This window comes from Mastigoproctus giganteus, chromosome 12 (genome assembly GCF_048544385.1).
Source record: "Mastigoproctus giganteus isolate SK-2022 chromosome 12, ASM4854438v1, whole genome shotgun sequence".
Taxonomy (NCBI): Eukaryota; Metazoa; Arthropoda; class Arachnida; order Uropygi; family Thelyphonidae; genus Mastigoproctus; species Mastigoproctus giganteus.
Genome location: NC_143586.1, coordinates 165,771,136 through 165,797,168, shown reverse-complemented (window position 1 = coordinate 165,797,168; position 26,033 = coordinate 165,771,136). Strand labels below are relative to the sequence as shown.

Sequence of the window (26,033 nt, the reverse complement as noted above, 5' to 3'; positions counted from 1 at the left end):
TCCTAAAAAAAAAAAAAAAAAAAGGGGCTTCATTGCAGGTCATAATGGTGTTCTCAACACCTTTTCAGGCCTAGTGTCACTTCCCTTTCTATCTTTAGAGATTAGAGACTAACATTTTGTTTCAGAAGTCTTCTAGTGATAAATATCCAAGCCATACATAGGAAACAATTTTTTTTTTTTTTACCCTCCTTTTTAGCAATTAATAAAGTTTGATTTGCCTCCATCCACTCAGTGAAATAAAACTTTTTGAAAAAAATTACATGGTAGCTTACACCTGGCTGTAGGTGCATAAAAAACAATTTCCAAACATCTTTTCTTCTGTCATGGTAGATGTTTCTGCCTCAAAGAAAAATGGTCTAATTACAAATAATTTTTGAAGCACTTTGTTCAGAATACCTGGAGGTCGTTGTCCATGTGTCATTGACTTCCATCCTTGCTGGAAACCATAAAGAAAGTCATTTGATGGATCAAAATATTTCATGCTACCTTTTTCTTCATTATTATGAAAAGTGATCCCCTTAAGCACAGTCCTTCTTTTGGAGTAAAATTCAGTGACTGTTAGATTTGCATACAGAATCAAATTTTCCTAGTAGTAGTTTTTGGAGTTTCTTTAGTCTACCAGTAAACTATATTTTTCTTTAACACAGGTATTATTTATGCATATGATACTTCAGACAAAAAGAATTCATAACTGGAGGGGACAGCTAGTAGATTAAAAACCAAATCTGGAAATGAAGGTTGTTTCAAGGAGGGTTTCTCTCTCTCTCTACTCCATGCAGTATCATATTTAATTATATGGCAATTTCCATAAATTTTCTTTTGTCTATGTGAATATACTGCCTGCCCACAGAGACGGGTTTTCTTAAGTATTACAGTCGAATGTGTACACTGAATCCAAAAGGTAATCATCTTTTAAGTGTTAAAAGTTTCCATTCTCATGCAAAAATCAGAACTTAAGCGTTAGCAATTACTTTATTTTGGTGAAAAATATTCTCTTTCTTTCTTAAAACCAAAGTATATTACATGGTCACTTTATTGATTGTGTTTCATGTTTAAGTGTAACAAAATAATTTAGAACTTTCTCTTATAATACAAGTATGGCATTTTCTGCCATTAAAACTTTAATTTTTTTTTTTAAGACTACAGAATTCATTTTATACCAAACTGCATAGGATGTCTTTACTGAGATTTAATCAACTTGTTATGAAACAGACTTTCTAATTATAAACAGTTTTGATAAATTACCATTTTAAGTTTGAATATCAAAATTCTATGTAATTTATTAATGAACATACAAATATGAGGAACTAAAATATATAGATCTATATTCACTGTACAGTTCAATGTCTTCTCAAAAACAGATTTTTTTTTTTTTTTTTTTTTTTTTTTAGAATAACCTCTTCTCCCTGGGTGCATGGATTATAGAGTTTGCTCCTGTACATTATACCGGGTAAATATATACATTTATAAAGTGTGGTCATTATTTGAATAACTGTGGGATGTCGGTACAGAATTAGCAGCTCGTGGTCCTCCTTCCTCACCATCAGCAGGATGGCTATGACAGTCTGCTGGCCGAAGCACTTCTTCCACTGCAGGACAGTGGGCTCGGGGTCCTGGTTCTGGTGTATATGTAAAGGTGAGTCCCGTAGAATAAATAATGCCATCATTGCGTACTAAAGAAACTGGGACCTAAGAATATGACAAGAAAAAACAACATAAATTTAAGCTGTCAATATGCCACAAATGATAAAAGTACAATCAAAATGGCAATAACCACTCATCCTTCTTTATTGGTGCATTCTATGTGTTAGTTTCTCCACATATCAAAAGTTCAAGCTTTTGTTGCTGTGCATAACTTTCTAATTAATTAAACAAGGTCAAACTTAACAGCAGTAAATTCATCTATGTTTACTGTTTCACACAAAGGAGACTGATCAACTTGTTCCATTAAATATCCCTGTCTTGGGTTATTATTTTTTGTAATTCATGAGAAACAAGTGATATTTCTTTCTCAGTCTTCCATGATGAAATCCTATAAAACATCTTTCTGCAACTCTCTTCACAATTAATCTAATTTTTCTTGCCACCTTCAAGGTCAGGGTGATCCAAAAGTCGGTGAATTTTTCACGTATATGGTAACAAGATTAGTGCAGAATTATGTGGGGTTATTTCCGTAAATGTTCAATGTGGCGGTCTGAAGACGAGTAACAACATTATGGACAGCATTTCTGGAGGTATCTTGATACTTGCCATTGTATAGTCTTTTAGCAATGACATTGGGTGACTTCAGGTAGCCCCATAACCAAAAATCGCAGGGCATCAGGTCTGGAGACCTTGTTGGCCATTCATGCTGAGAGTAACAGTTGTTCCACAGGAGAAGTAATATGGGATGGTGCTCCATCTTGCATGAACATCACAGCTTGCCTTTCCCCCAGGCTAGGGATAACGCTAACCAGTGACAGTTTCAAAACTAGAGCCACTGATGTCCTGAAAGAAAAATGGCCCTATAACAAAAGAAGAGGTGAATCTATACCTGACTGATGCAATGAAGTTTCTGTGTAAGCTCAAGGGTTTTCCATCACCCAAATTCTGTAACTGTGTGTGTTTACAGTGCCATTGAGAGTGAAATGGGCTTCATCCAGTTGTCACATTCTTCAATTCACTGAATTTTCTATGGAGGACTACTCTTAGTGCTCTCCATGTCTTCTGCAGTTGTAGCACACATTGATGGTCTTCCACTTCGTGGACGATCTTGTAATGAACCAGTTGTCTCAAATTTCTTAATCGTCATCTTTAGTCCTGCAACAGTCATTGGTCCTTTACCACATCGCAAAGCTGCAGTTGCAACATTAAGGTAATAACATTTCACCATGGTGCCTTTATAGCAGACACTTGCGCGACGTCATTCATGGTACAGTGCCACCTGGTAGACATATTTGGACATTCTTTCGGAAAAACCCCATGTAATTCTATGCATTTCTGCGCTAATCTTGTTACCATACGTCAAAAATTAACTGAAATACCGATTCTTTAATTGTTTACTGACTTTTGGATCACCCTGTATATAATGGATCTTATTAAAGATTCATTTTCTATACCTCCAATGCTATTAAAATTTTATACAATATCAAATCATGATTAACATACTTCACAGCACTAACCTGTGTAGGCTGTCGCACCCACTGCCATCCTTCTCTAAATGCTGATATATCTGGAACTACACAAAGCATACTTTCTTGACACCTGTAAAAAAAAAAACAAAACTTACATTACATTGATTTTATATAAAGAACTTCATCTGATGAAGCCTAGTTTGTAATTACAGGGAATCATAGGCTTATAAGTAGAGAAAAAAAAATCCATAGTTTTAATACCAAATGACTATTTCCATGCTTTATAAGAAGAGATTAAACTGGTTGGCAAATTAGTAGAGACATTTTCTAATTTGTAAGATCTCATTTCTTTCCACAGAAAGATGCACAAAGTAAGTTGTAGGCTCACATAACAAGTTACAAAATTTTCTTTTCTCTTTTAGTAGCAGCAAATGATACAACCTTATATGGCATCATCCAACTTGCACAACACCACATGGAAATTAGTGCCAACAATCAATCATTCTCTGGCTGAAAGCAAATTTTTGTACAACTATCCTGCAGTCACGCGTTTAAAGTTTATAGTCCTTATGTGTGTTGTTCAAGAAAACAGTAAGGGACAACAGTGTTAATTTTGCATTATAGAAGCTAACAAGATATAGATTTCTGGATAACTGCAATACTTCATTCACATCTCTGGTTTATAATTACCTCCCATGAAGCTAAGGATCCTCTCTTAGTATAACTGGATGGATAGATCCAATATGCCTCATATTTTTAGTTTCAACTTTTCCCTTTCCTTCAAGTGATAACATAAGCAAAGGTTTCTCATGATCAGGTTTGTATCCCTGATATTCATTTAGGTCTAAATCTTGAAAAACAGTATATTTTAGTTTGTTAAGATCAATGTAGTCTTCTCTTTCCTTGCCAGTAATTATACCTTTAAGCAAATCTCTCATCAGTATATTATCCACCACTTTAGTGGTTAATTTATCTGGAGGATGTTAATGCATGAGGAGTCATTTCTGATAATCAGATCAAGAATACTGCTTTTCTCATTGCCACTATATAAAATTCCATGGAAAGTTAAAATCTACCGTTAGAAGATATTTTGATTTACTAGCCTGTAACATATTCCTACTCTCACTTCTGTTTGCCCAGTGCATGTGCCAGACAAGCTGTACTTGCTACCTGGGAGTCTAAAACGCTGATGGAACTGATATTCGGGTCGCATTCAAGTCAAGTAGACCCAATTTCGGCGAAGTCCGGACAGTCTGTGACAGCCAAATCCTCTGCTTGCACCTTCCTGATGTTGGCTGTTAGTAATCCTGGGTGACCACCCATGAACCAACATAAGCAGGGTTCGAGGTGTGCCACCCCTCTGTGTTACCAGGCAATACTAGGTGGTGGCTGACTCATCAACCGGTGCAATACCACCACTTTGCTTATTGGAAGCTTGAAGTGGTGGAACCCATGTTTAGTCTACAGAGCTAAGTTCTGGTCAACCTTTCTTCCATCATGCAGTATGACTGATTACTTTTGAGGTTATGATGAACGTCATCTTCCTTACATTTTTAGGTACAGCTCTAAAACAGTGTTCGCAGGCCAGCCGCTAGTTAGTACACCAGACCGAAACTATTGGTAACTCTTTAGGAGGCTTCTCAATCAGCTAGTGTATAATCTTGCTACCTCTACTCTGCCAGATAGTGACTGGAGGGAGTCTGGGTATATTCATACCATGTGTACGTCACACAGCATGTTTCTTTACCCCCCCCCCACACTTTTCCTTACTATTGAATACACCACTAATTGTCAAACTAATACAGTAAGCTTATCTGTGAAAAGATCTAAACCTCCTAGTTCATTTCACAAATATATGTCTCAATTCTAATCTCAACAATGTCCATTGTTGAGATTAGACAGAAAGTCAGAGATTGTCAGAAACGTACACCCCATGTACGTTTCTGACAGAATCTCAGTTATCAGCTGATTCAACTACTGCTCATCTCAGTTGGTCCTTGAGGTTGTCACAGACATTCTCTCAGATTTGCCAGACAAGCTGCACTTGCTACCTGGGAGTCTAAAACGCTGATGGAACTAATATTCGGGTGACACTCAAGTCAAGTGGACCCAATTTCGGCAAAGTCCAGACGGTCTGTGACAGCCAAATCCTCTGCTTGCATCTTTACAATGGTGGGACTATTAGTTATCCTGGGTATAACCTCCATGCACAAGTACATGGTGAGTGACCACCCAGGTGTGAACCAACGTAAGCAGGGGTCGAGGTGTGGCGCCCACACATGTTACCAGGCAGTACTAGGTGGTAGATGACTCTCATCAACCGGTGCAATACCACCACTTTGCTTATTGGAGGCTTGAAGTGGTGGAACCCATGTTTAGTCTCTAGAGCTAAGTTCCGGTCAACCATTCCTTATCTCTTCCATCATGCAGTATGATTGATGACTTTTGAGGTTATGATGAACATCGTGGCAAGATCCAATATTCCTTACATCTCGAGGGTACAGCTCTAAAATGGTGTTCGCAGGTAGGCTGCTAGTTAGTACACCGAACCGGACTTATTGGTAACTCTCTAGGAGGCTTCCGGATTAGCTAGTGTATAATCTTGTTACCTCTACTCTGCCAGATAGTGACTGGAGGGAGTCAGAGTAGTGTGTAAGCGGGGAGCATTGTCGAGGCCACGTTATTTCAAGGATATGGGTATATTCTTACCCTATGTACGCCATATCCAAAAATTTCATTACTTCATGCAGCATGTCCCACCCACTTTTTCTTACTATTGAATACACCATGAATTGTCATACTAATAGAGCAAGCTTATCTGCGAAAAGATCTAAACCTCCCAAGCACTTCCTAATTCATTTCACAAATATACGTGGTCTCAATTCTAATCTCAACAATGTCCACTTGCAGTCTGCCAAACCCCATGTACTTTTTCTGACAGAATCTCAGTTATCGGTTGATTCAACTACTGCTCATCTCAGATGCCCAAATTATTCTGTATGATTCCTTTCACCTCAAAGGTGGTACTTGTGCATATGTCCATTCTGATATTCCCTGTCAGAGACTTGGCAATTTGGGATCTTCTCTGGCTTAAAATCTCTCTACCGTTCTCCCAATTCCACTAATCACTTGGAGCTCTTTGACTTCCTCTCTTTGCAACTTGACTTTCTCCAGTCCAACTTTCCTAACAGTGAGGTAATTTTCCTTGGTGATTTTAATGTTCTAAACTTGCAGCTGGCTTCCGTTTTCTAGTCACACCGACCCAACTGGTCGAGATGCTGAGGCTTTTGCAATTACTAATGACCTTGCACAGAGTGTTCATTTACCTACAAGAATACCGGATAATCCTAAACATACAGCCAATACGCTTGATCTTTTTCTCATAAACAACCCGTCGAAGTGAGAGGCACTTCAGATCACAACTTCCTGGAGAAGATTGGCTATTCCCAACCTCGTGTTGTTTGGCATTACAAGAATGCAAAATGGGATGACCTGCGGGACTTCTTTTCCTTTGTCAGATTACTGTTTCAAAACTTCTGATGTCAACGTTTGCTCAGATCGAGTCGGTGAAAATATTCTTGCAGGAATGGAATCCTTTATCCCACACTCCACTTTAAAATCTCGTCTTTTATCTAAACCTTGGTTTTCCAATAAATGTGCTAAGACTGTTCAAGAGAAGAATGTTGCATATCGTAATTGGCTTGTTTCTAATTCTCCAGTTTCATTTTCTGCCTACACCAAAGCTCGCAACAATTGTAAAGCAGTTATTGAACAGGCTAAGAGTAGAAAACTTGCTTCTTGCCCTAATGGTAGCCGAGCATTCTGGTCTCTTGCCAAAGCTATTGGCCGCAACTTTTGCCCATCTCTGCTCCCACCTCTGTCCAAACCAGATGGTTCTGTTGCCACTTCAGCCAAGGATAAAGCTGACCTGCTAGCATCCCAGTTTTCTTCCAACTCGTGTATTAATGATCTTGATGGTATTTCTTCACTTGTTCTCAAAACCTGTGCTCCTGAACTTACTCCTGTTCTTTGCCACATTTTTTCACTTTCTTATTCCAAAGGTGTTTTTCCTTCTTCTTGGAAATTTGCTCATATCCAGCCAGTTCCAAAAAGAGTGATAAGTCTATCCCATTGCAATTACTTCTACTCTTTCTAAAGTAATGGAGAAATCAATTAACCGCCAACTCTTAAACTACCTCAACCTTCTGTCAGTGGTGATATTCTGGCTTATGTTACCCATATATGGAAAAGTTTGGTGAAACACAAGCAGTTGCTCTTGACATCTCAAAGGCTTTCGATCGTGTTTGGCATAAAGGTCTTCTAAACAAGCTTCCATATTATGGTTTGGCTATTCAGTTTTCTCTCTGATCGCTCAGTGAGGGTGATGGTAGATGGCTCACTAATGCCGGTTCCCCCAAGGTTCAGTTCTTTTCCTCTTTTATATTAATGACCTTCTTCCATTGACTGGAAATCCTATCCATAGTTTTGCCGATGATAGCACATTGCATTCCACTTTCCATTTTGAGAAACCTTGCGCTGCTCAATCTGCTGCCGATCTTCAGGTAATTCTCCTGTGGGGCAAAGACAACTTAGCTGATTTCAACCCTTCTAAAACTCAGTTTTCTCTTATATCTTGCAAAAAGGATTCTTCTGCTCCTATGCTTATCTTTGGTGACACTCCAATTTCTACGCAAAATGAGGATTACCCTGACTTCTAATCTCTCTTGGCACAAGCACATTAAAACTTGATTTTCACTCTCGGCGTTACTTTTCTTTCAAACAGCTGTGCAAATCCGCCCTACCAGGGAATATTATTCCCACATCATCTGGGGCTGTGCCCCCAAAACCTCTCTGATGCTTCTAGATTCCATTCAGAAGAGGGCAGTTTAATTAATGATGTCTCATAGATGTACTGTTTCTGCTGCATGCCTTTTCTATAGATACTTCCATGGCCACTGTTCTTCTGAATTGGCTTCTATAATTCCCACTCTCTCTTTCAAAACAGTCCAAACATGTGCTGCCACTCCAACTTTTCAACTGCTGTTTTCTGGAACAACCATTCTTCACACATTTCCCGAAAATTACAGTCAACAAATATCTTCTTTCGTCTTTCCAACCCAAGCACAGTACTAAGTACTATAGGTTCTAATACCTCTCGTGTTTCCTAACTTCTGTCATTTTTGTACACATTGTATTCAATTCAAATTCTGTGTCTGAGTGGCTCCATGTTTCCAGTATCCCTACAGTGCCCACATTTGATCACAACCAATACATCAAGTTTATTTACTAATTATACCATGCTCTTTTGCTTCTCTGCCACTAGTCTCACCATATACTCCCTCCTATTTTGTCTGGATAGAGTTGCATATGATGTTTGTCATCTCTGCCCTCTCATTCTCCAGATAGACAAGGGTATGTATATATGTCATTAGATATGATCCCTGTGCCTTTACAATTGCAGCAAACATGAGACTGAGATCCAGAAGTAGCAATGATCATTAAAAAGAAGAATTGCACATATGAGGTTTTGCCCTGTCTTGTTAGGAAAATGTTTCTTCCATGCCTTGAAGGTATTTCAGGTAGTATTCCACATATTAATAAATTGCAAGTTGACATCAATCAAGGGCTGTGGCACCTGCAGTTTTAATAAGTCTTGTTGAATAATGCTTATAGTAGATGTTGCCCCACTTAGTTTTACTAGAACTAAGAGCAATCCATAAAGTCTTATTTTATCAGGTCTGTATTTAGCCAATCCAAGGTAGAGGGAGTTAGTTATTCCAATTCTTTTTCTCTACACAGCATGAACATGCACCAGAAAACAAATAATTGTTTTGCAGGTGTTTTCTAACTTGCTCATATTAACAAAAGCTGTACGTTCAACATAAAAAAAAAAAACAGCAAAGAGTTCTTTACTTACGTAAACTCTAGAAGGAAAGGGATGAATCAGATGGGTTAACTATTGATGCTCAGGTAGCTAATAAACTGGATGAGTATTTTGCATCTTAAACTGTCAGCCTCCCCCATTCACATATGGGGAGTGCCAGAAGTTTAGTAAAGTGGAGGAGAAATTGTTGAAATTAAAAAAGGCACCTGGGGTAGACGGGATCTATCCAGTTATATTAAAGAAAGTAAGCAAGCTCTTAGCCGTAATTATGGGAGGTGTGCAAATGTATCACCAAGACACAAGTAACTATAGACCTGTTAGTTTAACTTGTTCCAGGGAAAATAATGGAATCACTGGTTAAAGAAGCATTGCAGGATCACAGCATGGGTTTGTTAAAGGGAGGTCTTATCTGACCAATTTGATTGGATATTATGATGTGGTCACAAAGGAACTGAATGCCAAAAATAATTTTGATATCATATACTTGGATTTCAGGAAAGCTTTTGATACTGCTGTACAAATTGGAGAGGTATAGCATAAACGGATGGTTGAGTGTGAGACGACAGAGAGTGGTAATCAATGGACACTGCTCTTCGTGGAGTTCTCCAGGGTTCGATGCTGGGCCCACTGTTGTTTTATATATTGATGAAGGTATATCAGGCTTAATGTCCAAGTTTGCAGATGATACAAAGGTATAGTACTCCAAATGGGTTGAGAAGTGGCAACTGAAGTTAACATTGACAAATGCAAAGTATGCTAATGGGCAGCAATAACCCAAGAGAAACATACCAATTTTGTGGTACTACACTCTGGAAAGTGAAAAAGACCTGGGGGCAATTGTGCAGTCAAATATGAAGTTGCTGAGCAGTGTAGACAGCAGGTCATGGAGTCTTGTCAATGATATAGAGGAACAGGGAGGTGGTTATACAGGCCAATGGTCAGGTATGGAGGCCTTTTAGGAAGGATGTAGGGATGCTCTTACCAAGAAAGGCTTAAATTCTGCAAATTGCAGCACCTGTGAGGTCTATAAGGCCTTGACTGGGATTCTTCCTCAGATCTAACCTGAGGGGATGTAGGGTAGATGTTCGGAAATTTGCCTTTAGCCAGCAGGTAGTAGATTGGTGGAAAAGACTTCCATCTTTTGTTGTGAAATGGGAGGGTTTTTTTTTTTTTTTTGGCTGATGCTTCTGCTTTCTTTCTTTCAGAAAACCCCCACGTAATTCTATGCATTTCTGTACTAATCTTGTTACCATACATCAAAAATTTACTGACTTTTGGAAATTGAGTTTCAAATATGTTGTATCCCTGCTTCTGAAAGGAAACAATGTTAACTTCAGCCACAGCTGGCTATATGGTGAAACTGTGGGTGTTTAAATTGCATCACTACACTTCAAATGCTTTGTATTTAATATCTCCCATAATTCCTGAATAGGCCCAAATATTAATAACCAATTTCTAGGTGCTAGATGACTCTCATCAACTAGTGAAATGCCATTACTTTGCTTATTGGAGGCTTGAAGTGGTGAAACCCATGTTTTAAGTTTCTGGCATCTCCTTTAAACCATGCATGGTACTAAAAGTTGATGTTTCATTAAAAAAAAAAAAAAAAAAAAAGACAGTATTGCCATCTTGCATGTTTAATGACCTTATATGAGAAACATGGGTTTCACCACTTCAAGCCTCCAATAAGCAAAGTAATGGCATTGCACTAGTTGATGAGTCATCTAGCACCTAGAAATTGGTTATTAATATTTGGGCCTATTCTTATTCAAGAATTATGGGAGATATTAAATACAAAACATTTGAAGTGCAGTGATGCACTTCAAATGTTGCAGGAGAATCTTGTGGTCCTAAGTTGAATTCTCTGATTATACTTTGCTTTAGCTGTGCATTTACAGGTCTGATAGGATTCTATTAATGAGCAGATAAATTATGAAAACAACCTAAATGTTGTCTCCTCTCAGCTTACACTCTCTCTCCTTAAGTGCATGTCCGTCCACCCACACACCTGTTTCAGCTCTATTCTTGCTGAATCAAAATATGGAGTGTGAACAAGTTAGGTTAGCATTAGTAGAGGCATATGATGCAAGAAAGCAAGCTTATACAGCATCAGCCAAAAAAAAAAATCCCATTTGACCTTTAGCAGAATCAACTTCATATGAGTAAAGGGGACATTAATACTGCTAATCATCCCAATCTATTAGTAAGAAAACGGACAATTTGTACCAGACATTTAAATTAGTGTGAAGTATGAGAAGTTTTCTATGCACTTTGTGTTCTTATTTTCATAGATTGCAACCATACATGGTATGTAAAAGTAGAAATTACAGCTGATTGATTTTTTTTTACCTTCAGTAGTCATTCATTTTAATTCCTTTCCCTCCAGGTAAGAGAAAGTTGAAAAATGAATGCAGAACAAATAGTAATGATGCCAAGAAATTTTTTTGTGCGTTAACAAGTGTGGGAAAAAAAGGATAAACTATTAAGAGGCACGACCTCTATTAATATTTCTGAACTGAAAACAGCTGTAGCTATTGCACCAAACATAAAATAAAAAAATACTGGAATATGCACCTTATTAAAAGGGGCTTGTTTTGGTTTACGAAGTGTGATGTTACTCTTTTTTCATGATTACATTGTAGTAGAATAGATGTGTGGAAGTTGATAGCTTAAATAAATTCAAAGAGAGAAGAGACATGAAATTTTTTTTTTTTTTTGGCTGACGCTACATAAGCTTTCTTGCATTATATGCCTCTTCATTCACCAGTAAGGAAGACGTCAAATAATGGAATTGCAAACTTTTGAAAAGCAGGAAATTTTTTTATTTCGCTGTCAAGAGCATTTTCATGATTGCACCAGAAAGAGAAGATATGGATTCGGTTCCCCACTTGCTATGTTTTGCAATTCCTTGTGCACTTGTCAGTTCTTCAACCAAGGATTGCTGTACATCTTTCATAATAGCATGTGGTATATTATCACACTTGAAATTGACAGAACTGATTTACTTTCATATTGGAAACCTTTTTTTTTTATTCCAATTATATTTAACTTTATGCTTCAAGTAATCCTGCTATCGACGAATTCTATTTTGAGATAGCACTTTGACTTGCAAAAATACAGGCTTTAGTCTTAGAAAGGCAATTGGCCACCAGACTTGGTCTTCACTAATTTATTGACAGCATAGGGTGGTATTTTTGTTTGTATTTCTACACTTCATTGTTCTTTGAATAAACTGAAACCCCTCCAATGGTGACTATAGCAATGTACTGATATGCCAACCAAGCCTATGAGAAACATTGTATTTTAGAAATATACACTGACTGTTCAATCCTTTATAGGACATGACTCAGCAATTTCTCCTCTATTTTGCTCCCTGTTAGTTTGATAAGCTTCTGGCCTTCACTTTCCTACAGAATTACTGGTGTGAATGTAGATGAAATACTCATTCAGTCTGTCAGCTACCTGAGCAGAATCAAACCATTGATATCAAGTGGACCAATCTGATTCATCCCCTTCCTTCTAGAGTTTACATAAGTAAAGAAGTCTTTGTCACTTGATTACAGACTATCTTGCATCTGTGTCCCATGCATTTTTCTTATGCTGACATTGCCCGTAATGGACCTACAATGAAAGAACAAATAGCTAAATCTAGTTTGGAACCAGCTTCTACGCCTGATTTGATTAAGGTTAATCCTTCCATAAGGATCATACGGAGGACATAGTATAAGAATTAACATAATAAAATTCTGGTTGACTTTGGCTTTACATTAGGTTATCAGTCTTCCTTCACAAATTTACAGGTGCATTTCTCATTTGTAGCTCACACAGCAGAATGCCCTCATAAGGACGAGACTACTTTCAACCCTAATTGTTATGAATATAAAAGGCACTAGAAACTGTATGATTAAGGATTGCCAATGGAGAGAGAGGGTTAATATCCAAGATATGTAAATCTTCAACTTAAGATACTACAGTTAAATGGGCAGATGAAATCAGGGTCTCTGCTGAAGGACATCTGTACTATTCCATGGTCTTGGGGTGATCCCACCAGTATCAATAAACCCAAAAACTTGTAGTGCCATTTTCAATCAAAATATAGGTGGATGGACTGTGTACTACATGCATTTTGATATCTTTATACTGCCCTATTTCCACAATTCACTAAATTATTTGGAATATTCTTATAGCTTCTGATTACACACTTGGACAATTAGTGATCACCAAGCAATAGTTTATCTTATGAGGTCTACACAAAACTATGACAACAGTGCACCTTCTATACCAGACTGATTTTCAATTAAGAATAGTGATGGTCCTTGCAGCTTAGCATTAGCTACATGCTATATAGTAAACAAACCAAATGGATGAAACAGTCTACTAGACAAGCTTTTTCCCTTGGACACAGATATCCATTCCTGTATTCGGAAAGCTAATTGTAATTATGCAACTAACAGAGACTGATTCTGTTAGAGAATATTTTCATTTTAAGATGAGACCAGATATTTTTCTTAGACTTTTAATAAATGTCTAACTGAAGAAACATTCCCATCCATATGGAACTTCTTATGGCCCCTAGAATTATCTCTCTTTTGCAAGAAGCTAAAAAAAAAAAAATTTTACTATCGCCTCTACAAAACCTTGTTGAAGACATGTTGGTCGACTTTTTCTTCATATCAAAAACTCTCCTGATAAATATGTTCGACTTCCTCTGGTGGGAAAGCTCTCTTCAGAGATTGTGGTCTACCCTAAACAACTATATAACATAATTAGAAGCTGGCTTGTTCATTGCAGATGATTCTACTATACTAGTTGGAGGCAGTTCTCAGGGCACACTTTGGAAACAGTCACAAATCTTGTATTAAATGATTTATACAGATGGAACATTCAAAATAAAGTAACCATTTGCCGAAACTAAATTGGATTTAAATGGACAATAACAGAAGCAAAATATCTGAGTTACTTCTATTTGTCTAGTAAATTTACCGTAGCTATCTTCCTCTCTGGGGCATAGGGCAGTGATTATTAGATTTCAATCCATGTTTTAAGGGTTTTCTACTCTTCAGGTGCCTGCTGGAACAAGATGAGACACATCCAACGACTGGTTTAGTAAATAAGAAATTCATTCCAGTGGTCTCTGTCATGATGAATAAAAGGCATAAATTGTGTTCTCTACGATTATGAAGAGATAAGGTCCTGATCAAGAACCTGCGATGATAGAAAACTCTCAATGTAAACATGCTTCGTGCCTACACAAATGAAGTCATTAGCAAACAGAAGCTTCTAATTATGGCTACAGCAACAGGTAGAACGATACTTTGGATATGTGTTGAAATTAGTGATATGGAAAACACTGAGTTCTAGGAGCAATATGGAACAAGTTACAGACTAGTCACAAGTTATAAAAAAAAACATCACTGATTCAGTTTACAATAGGCAAGCCACTGAAGAATCCTATAACTTTAGTTAAATAGTTTTGGATCTAATGAAACATTTGTTCTTTTCTGAGAACAAATGTTTTGCAAATTGCAAAACATTTGTTGGAGTGATATATATGGCAAATGACTTAACTATTGTTGGTAGTCTGGAGTCCATTTGCTAACAAACCACTGAGCAGATGTTTCATAATTGTGAGATAGTAGTGTACTAATGTTTGTTTTTTTTTTTTTTTTTTTCACAATATCAGGTGAGACAGTACCTTCTCTGCTGGGACTGACCTACCCTCCTGTGGTGTGGACGAGTGCTTGGAATCATCTCTCCTGGTGACATGCTTCTGAGTGGCCAGAACAACACTAATCACATATATGTGACCCTTTTACAGTGGTACTGTTCTTCATAGACACGAGATGGAGTTAAACTGATGTTCTAGGAGCTACTCTTTATAAAAACTTATCACCAGTTAAAGCTTAGTGGTGCTTACTAAATATACACTAACTTTTACTTCATGAGTTTTCAAAGTGACATTTATGCTTGAGAGATAAAGGCACTCCAGTGTAACATAAACAAATGCTTGTTGCCAACTGTAGTCTGTTGAAAATAGCTGAGCCACAATGAAAAAAAAAAAATTTTTTTTTTTTTTTCGGTAGCTGATCAGTGTATATTTTCCAAAAAATGACCCTGAATTCACCACTTAAAAGTTCATAAAACTGTTGGGGGGAAGCATTTAATAAGTACTGATATACAGCCCCCCCCCCGTTATAACGCTGTTCTTATATTATAACCTGTATCTGACTATAACGCTCTTTTACAGATTACATTTTTGACATGAAATCGTTAGCTTGAAAATGAATAGCAAAACAGCATTAAAACTTTTCGCATGCTAATTTAATTGCAGCACAGTGACTTGTTAGGTAGTTCCAAGATCAACATTTTAAAAAATGATCAAATATATTGCTTGTAATATTTGCGTTATATGCATTTATCCGAAGTCTAGTCATCACTCAGTACAGTATTAGACATCGTGCGTAACGGAAAGTTTACTTGAACATTGTATCATAATTAATTCAACCAATGCAGTTATATTTTCAAAGAGCTAATAATGACTGATAGGAATGAAAAAGCAACAACGTCTGGGCTCAGTACGAAGACTATAAATGTAAGAAAAAGACTGAATTTGAAAATTAAATTAGACGTTTTGAAGCGAATTGATTCCGGTCAACAACAAGCGGATGTGTGCCATAATTTAGGACTTGCAAATTTTAACTGTAAGAACAATTATAAAAAAATATTCTGCAGATGTTATTTGTCGGGGTAAAAGAATTTTAGCAGCGGGAAAGATAGCTGTTCCACTGCAAGCAACTAGGACGGCTATTAGGATTGAAATGGAAAGACTTTAATTTTATTGAAGATAATATTCCAATGCAGAATTCAGTTAAGTTAAATATTTAAAAAAAAAAAAAAATGTGGAACCATTTAAAACTGGTAAGGGCTGGTAGAATAGATTTAAAATCCAGGGAGAAGCCACTAATGCAGATCAAGGAGCCGAAACTTTCAAAAAAGAACTTGTTAAAATTATTGAAGAGGGGTATTATGTGTTATACTTCTCAACAAGTTTTTAACATAGATGAAGCAGGACTTTTGTGGAAACGAATGCCTGAAAGAAGAAAAAAACATGCCAAGTTTCAAAGGGGCGAAGCATCAGTTGACTTTATTGTTGGGTGGTAACGCTGCGGGCCATTTAAAATTAATACCCCTTTTAGTTTATTTGGAAGAGGGCCAAAGTTCAACTCAAAATCCACACATTTTTCATGATTTTAATTTTGATACGTAAGTAGTTACCACATAATTATATACGTATGTAATGCAGAATATTTTATGTGTATAAATATTTTGACCGACATTTGTGCATCTTTTCATTACCGTTTATTATTGATTAGGAAATATCCTATGGCACCGACCGCAGCTCACAAATACATATGTTACCTTATGGGAAAGCGGTGCTCGCTTAGCGCTCTGTTTTTCCAGAACGAATGATCAGCGTTAAGCGGGGGTCACCTGTACTGTAAACAAGATTAAAAAGCAACTTTTCTAATGTATATCAATAACAGTTTTCAGTCCGAAAAATGAATGAACTTGCTGCTAACTTATACTTTATGGCAGACAAAATAAACTTAAGATTTTCAAATATACATCAGTGTAGTCCAAACCATGGAGCATCAAGATAAAAATATAGTTTTATATGTGTCAAAATAAAAGAGGCAAATAATTTCATTGAATACTGAAACCTATTAGTAAGAGGTTGAGCAGTGGTGTTTACAAGCATAATTCAAAAGAAATTTTAAGAAAACAGCAAGGGTACCCAAACGTAATAGATGTTCTGAATTCAAGTCGCATAACAGCAAAATGGTTGGAGATCACATGGATATAAAGAGAAAAAATGTAATTAGCTTACCTGTACATTGTTTCAGATTCTACTTCACCAAACCATACTTTCAAATTGGGGGTAAAGTTTTCACCTGTTAATTCTAACATTGCAACATCTCCACCTCCATTCAGCTGAAATAATTATGTAGTGTTAATACTACTAAAATACAGAGCAAACAACTAACAATAATAGAATAAGCATTTGAATAATTTTTGGGTGGTTCAACCAAAATGTACTGTTCCTTTAAAGGGTTTTATTCCTGGTAACACAAAGCTTGAAACCTCAAATTAATTCCCAAATATTTATAGACTTGGAAGCAATATGGTCTATTTTGAAAACCTTGTCTTCTAGTGCAGGATCATCAGTGAATATAGTAGCTTTCCTAATGACAAAAATATCTGGCTTTTCCTCCAAGTGGATTAAAAACTCCACAATGATGATATTCTTGTTAAGGTGATTCCTAATCAAGAGCGCCACCTTTGTAGAGTGGGGAGAAATTCTGATTTCTCCTTATAAGGGGATTTTCCCAGAGTTCAGTGATGTACTCACATGCAATATTTTTAATTATAACAATATATATTATCCTTTTTTGAGATCATTATAATTACGTAGCTATAACAATTTTTCATGAAAAATAAGTAATACAATGATCTCAGACAAGCTACTGTGATTAAAGGTCAGTAAAGATATCACAGTTTCAAAACGGCATGATTGTGGAAGCACAAGCTTCCATATTGGAAACGGCACGTTTTGTTACTTTTCCTAATCCTTTACAGCACTATAAAGGATTAGGCAGGTCATTGATGAATGCTGTGAGGTCTACCAGTCGTGGGTAGGTGATGGGGTATGTTGTTAACAATGGAATCTGAATAAATCCCAGAATAGTAACATTATCTAGAATTTCGTAAAGGTTTTAATATGTTCCCTCATGATAGAAGGCTACTATATAAACTGAAAGAACTTGGTGCTACTGGTAAGTTTCTATGCTGGCTACAAGATAAATGGAGGATCATCAAAAGTGGGATCCTGCGGGGATCAGTGTCAGCTCTGATTTTTTTTAATTTCCTAAATTATATTAATGAGAGTAACTAAGCTGAGCTTTCAAAGTTTAAAGCTGCACATGGTATTCCATCTATGATTAACAGAACCTTTGCTAGTAAGGAGTAGTGCATTATTATCCCTCTATATAAGATCTGCAATGTTTGACAACTAGACATCTAAGGGGGCCAGCCACTCGGTAAGATTTGTTTGCCTATGGGTAGCAGGTTCTCGAACACTGGAATTAAAGTTCAAAGCAAAATTGGATCCCATTTTAATTCCTTAGAGGGTAAATTTGCATCTCCTGGTTCTGTCACAAGCAGTACAAATGAGAGCCGCACCCTTGAGCCAAAGCATTCTCACTGTAATATGGAGAATGAATTCAATTAATTAAAAAAATACAATAATGCTGCATTATTACCTTCCTAATAGCGACTTCAATGTGCTACTTTTTTTTTACCTGAATATCCCTGAGAGAGTAGATGACATTGTTTACATTACTCCATGTGTGTCCAGCATTCCAAGAAGGTATCCAACAGGAGGAGAAACAAGTTAGTTAGCATATGCAGTGTGTTAATTTTTTTTTCCTTTTTCTGTGATTAACAGAAGTGAAAAGTAAATATAGTTATCTAATTATTAAGATTGGTAAAACTAAATTTAGCTATTCAGTTTAATTAGAACTGTAAAATGACACTCCTCAAGTCTTGCACGGACTGTCTACTACAGCTAAGTGAAAATCTGCACAGGAGGAGCATGTGTGAATGCACCTTTAAAAAGTCATATTTTATAGGGGAACTGAAATAGTTGGCCAAATTGATGATATTTCTTCTACCCCAATGAATTCAGAATGCATCTGTTACAAGAACCTTTGAAAAAAAGGCCATGAATGATTTCAGGGGCTTGGCACACCCAGGGTCTGTGCTGGATATCATCATTCTTCTCTTTCTTGGTGATTCCCTTCTACTTCTCTCTGGGTAACTGAGGAATTTTTTTGGCTGGTGCAATAAAGCCTCAGTCTTCCTTGCACCATTAGCTAATGCCTCCAGAAAACTACTAAAGAACATTGTAAGTGGGACCTTTTTTTTGGTAGAGATTAAATGTTTTGTGTTACCAATATTTTAAAAAAAATATGAAGAACTGAAGTTAATAAGCAATTCAAAAAACCAAATACAGGATTCCATTCCTGAAGGAACTGGTGTAAAATGAATCAATTTATATAATGTAAATCAATGAGTTACATTCCAGGGGCCCCTCTCAAAATTGGCATAATGAACGTAAAAACGGCATATTTTATAAATATAATACACAATTAAATTATGTACATTTACTTTGATATGTTCAAAGCGTAAACTGAAAGTTGTAAGGTCCCTGGTTGAGGATTTTTTTTTTTTTTGAAGAAAGCATGCAGTGTTGACAGTAGAGATTTCCTTTTCACTTTGCTCATTAGTGAGGGTCTCAATGGCTGAAAGGATGAGCTGTAGATCACTTGTACTCATAGATTTTAGAGGAGGCTCTTCATCTTTTTTTCTTTAATCAATTCTTCATTGGAAAGCTGCTGTCTAACAGCTCTGTTACGTCTTCAGCTGTAACCTTGTCTAATCCTGAGAAGTTTGCACCACACTCCACTGACATTTCTTCCCAAGCTGCACTGATGTTATTAATCCTTCAATTTTGTCTGACCTATCCAAAACCCTCACCATGAAGGTTTGGTAGAGGTAACAGGCTTGAAAGATTGCTATTACCCCCTAGTGAAGTGGTGTTTGGTGGCATGTAAACAACACTGATGGCCAGGGACATTGTCCAAGAGAAGAAGAGCCTTGGCTGGTAACTCATTCTCTTAACAAAAATGGAACACAGTAAGCCAAAAATAGGTTGTGTACCAATTTAAGAAGATTCCTTATGTCACCCAAGCCCTTGAGAGCACGTGGTGTCTGTGAATGGTACACCAACATTGGTTTTAATTTTAAAGTGCCAGAGACATTTGCAGACTACTCTTCATGGGCAATAAAGCCAGGTCTCGTCAACATTAAAAATGAGATCAGGAGGATAATTACTCTCCTCTTCAATGGCTTGAAACTGAAGGAAATGCTGCAGCTGCCTCGGCACTTACCTTGAGAATTAAATCACATGAACCATCCCTTGCTACCTAAAAATGCCTCATTACCACCCTCTTTTTTTCTTAAGGTCTTATCAGTAATAAGAGCTTGAGTAAATGGAATGTTTTTTGATTTAAGTCAGTGCTTCTCAAAGTGGGTGATAACATCCCCAGAGGGTGGCAGATGGAGCACCATCAATGATTGGCCGTTACAAGGGTTTTATGGCTTATTTAAAAAATGCTGTGCCAAATATTATTACTGTTCATTGTGTCATTCACCGTCAGCATTTAGTTGCGAAAAAACTTGGTGATCAACTGCACAATTCTCTACAAACTGTTATTACTGCTACAAACAAAATTAAAGCACATTCTTTGAATGATCGTATATTTCGAAAGCTTTGTGATCAAAACAGTGAAGATTTTGAAAGATTGCTACTTCACTCTGAGGTTTGGTGGCTGTCAAAAGGCAACTGTCTCAACAGATTTTATGAACTCTTTGATACTGTTGTCGAGTTTTTTTAAGATAGGAACGACGACCTCTGATATTTCTTATCTTGCAGATTTATTTACTAGATTCAACTCAATGAACTTACAAGGACAAGGCGTAACTCTTATTAAGGCAAAAACTCAAATTTCAGCATTTATTTCAAAATTAAAGCTTTTTATGCGCAACGTAGAATGCTGTGAATTGTATCAATTTCCAAATCTGTTGGAAATAAAGAAAAAATAGCTGATGAAACTAACTTTTTGTAATCATCTAGAAAGGTTCGAAGATCTCCTTAATTTGAAAATTCCAGATTGGGTTATAAATCCTTTTTTAAATAATAACAATGATTAACATTTTGTAGAAGAATTGATTGAGTTTCAAAATTCCTGATATGAATTTTGGTTACAAAAGAAAATCCCTGATCCTCCATTGTGGGGAATTGTAAAAAAATTACTTATTTCTTTTCCAACATCATATCTAGTCGAAACCAGTTTCAGTGCTGTATCTCAATTGCTGATAATGCAAAGACATTGTCTGGATGTTGTTAAACGTGGCGATTTACGACTTCTACTTACAGATGCTTCAGCTAATAAATCTCCACCAAGCTCATCCATCGCATTAAATATTAAAATATAATTAACTATTTCCATTAACATCATGACTTTATTTATGTAGTGTAATTTTTTACAAAGAAGGAATAAAGTGCAGTAAATAGTTTTCTTTATAATTCACACGTAGATGCAGGGCTGCATTTACGTTTTTGGAGGCAAACAGACAAATATTCATTTCAGTTATTTAGCTTCACTTTATATTGGTGGGCTAAAAAAAAAAAGCCCTCGCCAGGGCTTTTTTTTTAGGGGGGCAGTGATCCAAAAAAGTTTGAGAAGCACTGATTTAAGTCATTAACTCACAATGAAATTCCCCCCCCCCCCCTTCTAAAAAAAAGTTTCATTCTGCTATTGCTCACTTGCAGTCATAGCATGTTGCATTGACATGAAATTGTCTCCATCAACTGAGTTGATGGAGACAATTTCATACTTTTCTACACACATTAGGACGTCTGACCATCTTTTTTCCAACGTTAGATCTACTGCTCTACGTAACTTTTTAGCAACATTTCACATTCACTGCTCTTATTTTACTAATTTAATCAAAACTGACACTATAGAATAGTATGCCAACAAGTGAACTGAGTGTTTAACTGTGGTTTCTTTACATCGTATTTATAGTTTCGAATTTTTGGGCTTCTGGATCAAAACCAAGGCCTAACTCTACTTTATTAAGAGAAAAAAAGTTAAAATTTCAGGATTGTCACCTAATACTGCTTGTGTTACAAAAGGGGGTGATGCTACTGCTGGGTTAAACTTACATACTTCATGTACACCTGCAGAATTAAATAATGGTGCAAATAACTAAATCCAATAAATTTTAGGCATTAAAGGTTACTGTGCCCAAAAAAACATTCCATTTACTCAAGCTCTTATTACTGATAAGACCTAAAGAATCAGATGACCAAAGTGTTGGTTTTGTGAGGATTAATTCCCCCCTCCCCCCCGACAAAAACTAAATAACTTACCACACTTAAATCTTTTCGGTTTGTGGGCAATAATGATCACAATCACAAATTAAAAAAATTGACACCAATCAACATTTTATTATCTATAGTAGTAAACAAATGCCTACGATTAAAATAATGAAAATCTGTTTTTAAATTCTGAAGGGTATGAATATGCAGTTTGTGATAGGCAACCAAGTACCTATCACAAAGTGCATATTCATGGAACAACAAAGAATGAACTGCCTATAGAAGATGTAACAGCACAAGCTCATGCCATAAAAGTAGCCAGCAATACTACATTATCTTTCAGTTATTCTAATAAATTCTATTTTCTCTGAAGGATGTATTTCTTCGACTGCAAGATAGTTTTATAAAGGAATGAATGCATGTATCTTCATAAACAAAGCCTGCTGTATTTCTCTAAATTGATTGGAAATATGGTTATGTGGTAATCAGCAAGTGCTAGCTGGAGGAGTAATACATATACACTATCTCATGAGTGTGAAGCTTAAGCCAAACTGATATTGGGAAGCTGCACTGAAGGTAGCAATATTTTAAACAAATGGAAATCTACAATCAAATGGGCAACAATCGTACATAACTTGTAGTAAACAACATAACCCCAGGGGCTCACATCTGGTGAATATGGGATTGGCACACCCAGGGTCCTGAGCTGGATATCATCATCATCCTTCTCTTTCTTGGTGATTCCTTTCTAATTCGGACTCTCTCTCTCAGGAAAAAAATTTTTTGGCAGTGCAGCATAAGCCTCAGGCTTCCTTGCACCATATGGCTAATAATAAGAATGCTTCAAACTGTGTCTGTAAATTGAATGAGTCTGAATTCCTGGTTACGACAATTAATGCTAACATAACATAATAGAAACTTTATGTAACCCAGAAATGAGGAATGATAACTTTCACTATGGGATGGAGCTGTGTTTCTTATCAAAAGCATCCCCAGTGAGAGGCTGACATACCATTATGAAAGTATTGAGGATTTTGTTTCAGGAATAACTGGATATATGCTTTTGTTTGAATGTATTTCTAACACAACAAAGGCATATATCCAGTAATTTTGAGAAAAGTGGTGATACACCATTAAGATTAATTATGAGAGCATTATAGAAATCAGGAGATTTTAAGAGACAGTAGAGTAAGTAACTACAAACTGATCAGTCTGACTTCAGTTGTAGGGAAAATCAAGGAAGTAATGATATTCTCAAAGTTTTGTGAAGAGAAAAATCTTGTTCTAATTAATCTGTTTTGGAAGTAACTATATGTAGGAAATGATTTCTAATTTATTTGAACTTTAATGACTATATTCATGAATTACTATAAACAAGAACATATGAATCAGTCCTTCATGAGGTAACTGCTGTTGCAGAAGAGGATTGTTTATTCATTGATCAATTATACTAAAAGCCGAAAGTATAAATCACTGTGCAAAGAGAAGTTAAGGTGACAAAAATAAATAAACCAAGACAGAATACTTGTGAGTAGGAATGATGGAACAAGAAAACAACTATATCCAGCTATCACAAGTTCAGTTCTTCCAAAGGAATCTTTCCACTGTGATGGAGAGCTCTGAATAAATCAAAGTAGTTTGCTTAGAGAATGAAGACTGTATTGGGAATAAGCATCCTGAAACAAATCTTGTCACTATGATAAAAACACACTATACATTAAGCAGTTTTAGAAGCAATGTGTCCCTTTCTTAACTTAAAATACAAGTAATATGACAATAAGAAACAGAAAACCAATACAGATTGTGAACTGGGGGCAGAAGTAGGCCAACATGCATTATAAGCTCACCATCATTCATCATACTGTAAAATAACAATTCCTGGACAGAATTAGGTTCTGTTACATCAAATGCTGAAATCACTGAGAACCAATTATGATTTATATTAATTTGTAAGCTCTACATCAAGAAAAAACATCCACTTACATGGAGACTATGAACAACAGGAACAGGAGTAACTGAAGATCTCACAGGTCCCATTCCTTCAAAGAAAGTATATTCTGCTTTGTCAGTACTAATAATAGTCCAGGAAGCTCCATCATTAATCATTTCTTTGTTGGGTTCTTTAGGGCAAGGGGTGGCCTGAAAATGGATTAGCAAAAAAAAAATTTAAAGTATGAACATGGCCTGATCAACTAATAATTAATTAAACAAACATTTTCAATTTGTTTGTTTGGTGTGCTTTTTAGTACAAGGGATGACCATTTTGAGGTTAAAACGGACATCACAGAAAGATCCAGTATTCCTTGCATTTCAAAGATATAACTCTAAGCCGACCAGGCTAGCCAGGTGGGTAAAGTGCCTGGCTGGCAACCCAAAGGTCGCAGGTTCGAATCACAGTAAAATGCAAAAACTTTGGGAGGTGCATTATGGCCACAGAAGCTGATGCGCCAACAACTAACAAAAAATATATATATACAGTATATAACTCTAAAATGTTTTTTTTTTTTTTTTTTTTTTTTTGCTGTCTTGCTCTGAGCTAGCCCTCTTGGTTGCTCTATAGGAGGCATCCAGATCAGCTAATTAATCTTGCTACCTCTACTTTACCTACTGAAAGCACCAACAATAAACTAATTCATCTGCAAAAAGGTTCCTCTCAATGACATCCATTTCTACCTACAGACTGTAGGTGGAAATTGATGTAATAAATCCCCATAATCATTTTCTCTCCGATTCTTTTCATTTCAAAGGTGGTACTTGTGCATATTGCTAACTTAAAAAAAATCTCTCTCTCTCGACTTTCACAACTTCAGTTTTCTAGTTATATGGCCCTAGCTGGTTGAGATTCTGTGACTTTTTGCAATTACTTATGACCTCACATTCATTTACCTAGCAGAATACCAGACAAACCTAACCACAAATGCAACACCCTTGATCTTTTCTTTGCCAACAACCCTTCAAAGTACATGATCTTATATCAGTGATCTTGGTAAACCACCTACAAGAAAGGTCCAATATTCTAGTGTTTTACCCTTTTGCTTGACATTTGCTCATGTCTAGCCAGTTACTAAAAAAAAAGTAACAAATCCATCAACCTTTCACTTACCTAATGATTGTCAATATGGATTCCACCAGGGTCGTCTACTGGTGATATAATTGTATATGTTACTCATCTTTTGAGGAAACGCAAAATACTCATGCCATTTATGGATTGCACTCTAATTGGATATCCAATTTTATCTGACTGCTCACTCAGGTGATGGTAGACATTCAGGTCTTTTTCTTCTATATTAACCCACAAAGAGTCCACCCCAATGACTGATTAGCTGGGATCAAAAGAACCCCAGGGGCTCACAGCTGCCAAGTATGGGCTTGGAAAACCCAGGGTCCTGAGTTGGATATAATCATTCTTCTCTTTCTTGTTTTGACTCTCTCTGGGTAACTCGGGAATTTTTTTTTTTTTTTTTTTTTTTTTTTTGGCTGGTGCAGCATAAGTTCTGGCTTCCTTGCACCATATGGCTAGTAATAGTATAGAGAATGAATGGGAAATTTCTTATTAATAATCAGTATTTTTTTAAGTTGAATTTATTCAATGTCATTCTTTTCAATTTGATGCTAGTTTTTGGAAGTTTATAATGCAGCTTACAATAAAAAAAATAATTGTGAAATATATGTATAAAATATTTTTGCAACCATACAAACTTCAAAAAAAAAAATCTGGTGTAAGAACCATGCGATAAAAGTTCATAAAGGTTTTGATTTCACACCAGTTTATGATGTAGCTTTCAAAAGAGACATTAAGTTTGTTACTGGATCAAATATACACCCACAAAAGGTGCTGTGGCAATGTAGTTTTCAAAAAAAGACAATTCTATATAAGTAATGAATTTTTTTTAAAAATTATTATCCACTGTACAATGGTGTTTTCTTGGCACAAAGGGACAATTCAAAAAATTAATAAGTAAATTGTCTCTTTATTATTAGCCATATGGTGCAAGGAAGCCTGAGGCTTATGCCGCACCAGCAAAAAAAA

At 36.3% G+C, this 26,033-nt stretch overlaps 1 protein-coding gene across 1 annotated transcript in view; it reads right to left on the bottom strand.

Moving 5' to 3' along the window:
* Nucleotides 1-1,410: 1,410 nt before the first annotated feature.
* LOC150077572 (recombining binding protein suppressor of hairless-like) overlaps nucleotides 1,411-26,033 on the bottom strand; it is a 240,189-nt gene continuing 215,566 nt past the window's right edge. Inside the window, exons 12-15 of the mRNA XM_090386536.1 lie at nucleotides 23,987-24,142; nucleotides 16,886-16,989; nucleotides 3,162-3,243; nucleotides 1,411-1,689 (exon numbers count right to left, since the gene is read on the bottom strand). Of these exons, the coding sequence (XP_090242662.1) occupies nucleotides 1,465-1,689; nucleotides 3,162-3,243; nucleotides 16,886-16,989; nucleotides 23,987-24,142 (567 nt within the window). The 3' untranslated portion in view covers nucleotides 1,411-1,464. The remainder of the gene's footprint in view (nucleotides 1,690-3,161; nucleotides 3,244-16,885; nucleotides 16,990-23,986; nucleotides 24,143-26,033) is intronic.